The sequence below is a fragment of the Podarcis raffonei genome, chromosome 9, assembly GCF_027172205.1.
Source record: "Podarcis raffonei isolate rPodRaf1 chromosome 9, rPodRaf1.pri, whole genome shotgun sequence".
Classification (NCBI taxonomy): Eukaryota; Metazoa; Chordata; class Lepidosauria; order Squamata; family Lacertidae; genus Podarcis; species Podarcis raffonei.
The window spans coordinates 70,768,471-70,774,673 of NC_070610.1; the positions used below are offsets into that span (position 1 = coordinate 70,768,471).

Here is a 6,203-nt window from a genome sequence, read left to right on the forward strand (position 1 = left end):
CCTCCTTCCTAGCTACAATCCTTATTCGCTAAGGAGAAACGGTTAGCTAGTGAACGCCAAAGTCTTAAGGTCTGTTTCGCACATGCGTGATGGCCATCATTCATTGACGGTAATGACTTGCACATTTGCATGACTAATTAATTGCCAAAGGCGGTTTTTTTCACATAACCCAATATCAGCTCCAACTGGGAATGGATGGATCAGTCAATATATTCCCCATCTGTGGCAGTTTGCAATGCCCATCTTGTTCCCTTTTTGACTTAAAAAAAATCAGTATGAAAATCACCTTTGTATACACATTTAAATACTTACTTTATCACAAAATGTGTATTTTTCGCTCTGCGTGCAAGTGCATTTTACCCTAAAGCACACATCTTTTGAGTCGAGAACTACAAACACATGCATGTGTGAACCAGCCTTAAGGTCAACACTCCTCGCTTAAAGGTCTTGGCAATCTCCTGCAGCCCAAGCAAGGTTGGGACGTTTAGGCTGCAGTTCTTACCCCACTTGCTAGGAGTAAGCCCCATTGAATTCAGCAGGGCTTAACTTCTGGGTCGACGTACTGTGTTTTTCTCTCTATAGGACGCACTTTTTCCCCTCCAAAAATTAAGGGGAAATGTGTGTGCATCCTATGGAGCGAATGCAGGCTCCTTGGCTTCAGCGATAGCAATGCGAAGCCTCTGAAGCGCAGAGGGAGCGCTCCCTCCGCACTCTCTCGGCTCCGCGTTGCTTTCGCTGAAGCCTGGAGAGTGAGAGGGGTCAGTGAGCACCGACCCCTCTCGCTCTCCAGGCTTCAGGGATAGCTGTCTGAAGCCTTTGGAGCGCAGCAGGAACTCGCGCTGCTCTCCGAAGGCTTCGGGTTCCTTTTGCTAAAGCCAGGAGAGCAAGACTCTCCTGGCTTCAGCGAAAGGAACCCGAAGCCTTTGGAGCGCAGCGCGAGGTCCCGCTGCGCTCCAAAGGCTTCAGGCGGCTAACCCTGAAGCCTTTGGAGCGCAGCGGGAACTCGCGCTGCGCTCCAAAGGCTTCGCAACCTTGCCGCCGCTCCCAGACCTGTTCTGGGGGCTGGGGTCGGGGGAAGCTTGGGCTAAAAATGAAGCCAAGACAGCGAGCGGGATCCATCGCTATCTTGGCTTCTTTGCTCTTTGGGGTGGGGGTGGGGGTCATAATATTTTTTTTCTTGATTTCCCCCCCTAAAAACTAGGTGCGCCTTATGGTCCCTTCTGCCTTATGGAGCGAAAAATACGGTAGTTAGAATGGCACTGTTGCTTGGTTGATTAGTCAAGTCGCCTTGTGAGCATGTGTGTGCTAGCAAGAGAAGGGGATGCCCTTCTAAGGTGATGTCCATTCAGACATCTGTGTGCTGTGGGTCAGGGCCCTAGCTCAGTGGTAGAGTATTTGCCAAGTCCAGTCCCCAGAATCTGCAGGTGCAGCTGCCAGTCAGTGCAGACAATCCTGAGTTGGATGAACTGTTGGTCTGACTGCATGACACAGCTTCCTGTGTTGCTGTGTTCCCCTACTGAATAAGAAAGTGAGTGTGGTCTTTTTCCCTAAGCTAGAAATACAACTTTCCTCATGTGTGGATTTAATTCACTGACTAAAATTCTTCTAGTTCTACTGGCCATTGACCGAAATAAATAATATATAATCCTAATCCTATAACACCTTATCTAGATTTATTTAGTCAGGAACAGTCCTAGTTACTGTTTTCTTCTTTTAATTTTATACACATTTTCTTTCATTCCTCCTTCCCTAATAATAATAATAATAATAATAATAATAATAATAATTTATTATTTGTACCCCACCCATCTGGTTGGGTCTCCCCAGTCACTCTGGGCAGCTTCCAACAAAGATTAAAAATACATTAAAATGTCACTCATTAAAAACTTCCCTGAACAGGGCTGCCTTCAGATGCCTTCTAAATTTCAAGTAGTTGTTTATCTCCTTGACATCTGATGGGAGGGCGGGCGCCACTACCGAGAAGGCCCTCTGCCTGGTTCCCGATAGCTTTGCTTCTCGCAGTGAGGGAACTGCCAGAAGGCCCTTGGAGCTGGACCTCAGTGTCCGGGCTGAACGATGGGGGTGGAGACGCTCCTTCAGGTATACTGGACCGAGGCCGTTTAAGGCTTTAAAGGTCAGCACCAACACTTTGAATTGTGCTCAGAAACATACTGGGAGCCAATGTAGGTCTTTCAGGACCGGTGTTATGTGGTCTCAGCGGCCGCTCCCAGTCACCAGTCTAGCTGCCGCATTCTGGATTAGTTGTAGTTTCTGGGTCACCTTCAAAGGTAGCCCCACGTAGAGCGCATTGCAGTAGCCCAAGCGGGAGATTACACGACAACCACGCAAGGCTGATTGGCCCAGCGTCTCCTTGCAATCATCATGGGCTAAGTGAGAACGTGAACCCAGGTCTCCCCAGTCCAAGTTGAGTACTTTGGAGCCCACCCTAGTTTGAAAGTTGGTGGAGGGATACCAGAACATTCCAGGAGTCTTTTCTCCACTCTGCCTGTTGTGCGGGCTTCGTTTCTGAGCAGGTTCTTGCAACCACAAAAGCAAACCTGCGTCTGTGTTGGTGTGCGCCATGCAGCTTTGCTTGGGGTGTCCATCGCGGTGGTGGGTTTTGTCCAAAACGAGAGAGAGAGGAAACAAGGGGTGTTGTTCTGTTGCTGGCCGGACATCGGTTTCTCAGTTGAACCTAGAGGCAGCATTGCCCGGTGGGATGGAGCTGCAATCACTTCCTCTCCCTGAAGTGAGAGCGGAAAGCATTGGGGAGGTCAGCGCAGTGCAGGTGCACCAGCGGAAACCCTGGGTTGGCTCCACCAGTGCTTTCACAGAAAGCGGCAGCGATTCTGCTTCGCCAGGTGAACCCCTTCTGCCCTGCTTCTCCCTGTCCTTCTCACTCTGCTCCCCCCAGAAGCAATTTTACCTACTGCGCTTATGGGTTGACTAAGAGACTGCATGGACCAGGGGAGGCCAAGTCTTGCGGCCATGGTGATGGGTTTTGGGGAGTGGGGGGGTATTGCCAGTTATTTACTTTTATGCAAGAATTTTCAGTATGCAAAATGTATCCAGTTTTTGGGGGGCGAGCGGCAACAACAGCTGGTTCTTATCATAGGAATGTTGAGGGTACAATTCCCAATTTGTCAGTTGGCTGGGGAGACTGGAAGATTTGTCCAGAAATTGGATCCCAGATGCATTCAAGGGCAGTACACTTCATCTAATGGAGAGTTATGTGATCTTGACTTACTTTCAGGTTTCTCGGTTCAATGGTGGAGATGAAAACTTCCCGCATGTAGAAATCTGACATATGAGGGAGGAGGCTAAACTTAAAAGCCTGTCCCTGGTGTGCTAATTTTCCACAAGCAGGGAGATAATTGCTATAACTGGATATTCAAATGTGTGGTACCACACCTCCAGTATGGAATGGTACAGTCTTTAGAACATGGTACCATGTGGTTTCTCGGCCCCATTAAGATGCACAACTTTTCAAAGGAAAACCTCTGACCATGACATGACAGATATCTAAGGTCATTTCCCTAAAAGCCATATACATCATATCCCTACTGTAATTTTCCAAATATATGTGCTTGTGTGATCTCTTAAGGCATATACATAACACAGACTTCAACTAGTTTCGTGAAATTCTCTGCCCACCCCCCCAAATTGTAATTCTGCAAGTGGAGCTGGGGATCTCTTAATACTCAGCACCCACCCTAAACCATAAGCCCCAGAATTCTTTGCAGGAAGCTGTGACAGTTTTACAGGTATAAAACCAAGACACTTCTACAGTGTAGGGGAAGCGCATGATGTATTTGTCAGCCTTGGATTGCAATATTGATACCTGTCAGGATAGCACCTTTCAGTTCTGTGTTTGTCTTTCCTACCTGTCTTAATTTCAGGCTTCCGAAGACGAGAGAGCGCCGCTCATCCGGACATCGTGACTCAATTTCCCCAGCAACAACAAGAACAACACTTTTCAGAAATGAGCTTAGTGATGACTGAACTATGCAAGCTGCTCTTAACTTCAACCACTACGCTGTACAACAGTCTCAACCGTCTCCCCTGCACACTAATATATGTTAACATTCTGTTTCGGGTTTTGCAGCATTCAGGAAGGGTTTGCTTTGTGAAAAGTGGACTGCTGTTTGAAGAGTGGAGGTTGCGGTGCTGCCTTTTCTAAAAAGCTGGAACAAAGGCAACTTCCGTTGTCTTCCGAGATTGCAAAAAGCAGCGTTCTAATATCCCTGTGTGGCTATAGACACTTGCACTGGTGTTCTCCCATTGACTCCCATGGGACTGTAGTAGTGTAGGTGTCTGTGGATCGGCCCCTTTTCTTTGCCTGTTTGGCGGGCCATAGAAGTTTGTGTCAGTTGCAATGGGTCCGTTTTTATTTATTAGAATCACTAGGTACAATCCTGTCCTTCAGTAACTTGACTTACTGCCAGCCTCTCTGACATACCAGGCATTTTAGTTTTCTCCTTGTGTCCATTTTCACATTGCACAGCTGGGAATGTTTTGTCGGTCTAGCTAGCTCATGATCTTGATCCTACGATGCAAAGGGAGATCTCCAGCCTCCATCACATTTTTCATGGGTATGGCTGCAGAACTAACACAGTCCACCATTGTACCATACTGCTCTGCATCCATTGGATCAATTTTGGAATGGTTCCCCATGAATGCATACCTGTGAAAGTGACCTGGAGCCCGTCTAGCAGCGCCACTTGGGAGTCACAGATACCTGGTCCAGTGGGCTATTTTAAAAATGTGTCCAGTTCAGCACCTTTTAGGTGAATTGGTGTGTCTTCCCACCGCCCACCATGCAAATGTTTTCTAAAAGCTGGTCTGTGGATAGAAAATGTTCCCCGAGAGCCGGCTCTCAAGTATTTGATAAGGAACACTAAGGGAGTGCATTTGAATCAGCACACCTGTAAAGATCACTGATAGCTCTTTTTCCATGGGCTGCCTAAAACTGTCAAAGACGCGCCCCTCTTGCATTCTCTGTGAGGTCTCCCTACAGACCAAACCAAGCCCTTGACATGCTACCTCGAAGGGGCTAGGAAATGTCAACACTGTCCTTTTGCCCTCGGCTCTGCCAGCAGGAGCCTCCCATCATTGCAAAAATGCTGAAAGTGCAGGCAGGTAGAAGCAGCCATCAACAGTATCTTTGCTGCCACCCCCCCCAAAAAACCTTACGCTGCCACCCCCCCCAAAAAAAACCCCCAGGGATTTTGGGATGGGCAGGGAGAGCTGCCTTAGCTGGATCAGCTATTGGCAATGGACCTGATCTCTCTCGCCAAGCCAGCCTAGAGTTGGTGTAACAGCAACGGGCAGCTTTTATTGCCACCCTGTTCTGCTGTGGCAGGAGGGCTCTGTATGCAATGGTGGTTTTGCTGCTTGATTCAGCCCCGCTGCTCCCAGCCTGGAGTTGCAATTGCTTCCCTAGTTTCTTTAGATATAATCTCCGAATAAGCCAGCTTCTCAGATCTAGTAGCATGCAGCATTTTAAGAGATCTCTCAGTGAGAGGCATCTAGCTGTGCCAACCCTCCCTTCCTGTCTGCTTATCTAGAAAGAAACATTTGAGCCTCCCTGAGTGTAAAAAGGCACAAGCTCATATTGTGAGAGCTGGAAGAGGAAAGGGCTGCGTCGCCTAATGGGGAGTTTATGACACCTGAATCAGAAGCCTATGGAAAAAGAGCTGTACTGTTGTCTTGCACAGGTGTGCACACTGGAGAAGAAGGGAAGAGTTGGATTGCAAGCTACCTTCGCTGGAGAGAAGGTAGCTCCAACCATTAGGTCAAACCAACCTATGTTACTTAATGACCAGCTAAGCCTCTTCTGAGAGGCCCAGCTCATTCTTAGATAGGTATAGCAAGCAACATAACCTACAAGTGTTCTGTACACTTTTTCTTCCTTATGTAATCTGCATTGCTTCTGGCGTTACCTAAAATCTCATTCTGCCTGCTGACCAAATGCCCCATTATTGCTATTATATTTAAAGATCTCTTATTGATTCTTCAGAGTAACATGGTATAACTATCTCCCCCATCCAAATGCCCCATTATTGAGTTGATTGCATTTCCCCCTCCCATTGGAAAAGCAATTATTACCTGAAGCTGCAGTAAGAAAGCAGTTTCCCCATCTATTTTTGGAGTGGTTGTCAAGACAAACAACTTTTTGTCATTCATAGTGTTCACTAAGAACA

At 47.5% G+C, this 6,203-nt stretch overlaps 1 protein-coding gene across 2 annotated transcripts in view; it reads left to right on the forward strand.

Moving 5' to 3' along the window:
- Positions 1–5,165, forward strand: part of SCARB2 (scavenger receptor class B member 2) — a 31,896-nt gene extending 26,731 nt beyond the window's left edge. For both annotated transcript variants that reach the window (XM_053404398.1, XM_053404397.1), the window contains one exon: positions 3,900–5,165. Coding sequence is in view for 1 of the 2 variants with exons in the window: in XM_053404397.1 (XP_053260372.1) it covers positions 3,900–3,941 (42 nt within the window). In the remaining variant the exon portion in view is untranslated. The remainder of the gene's footprint in view (positions 1–3,899) is intronic.
- Positions 5,166–6,203: the final 1,038 nt, after the last annotated feature.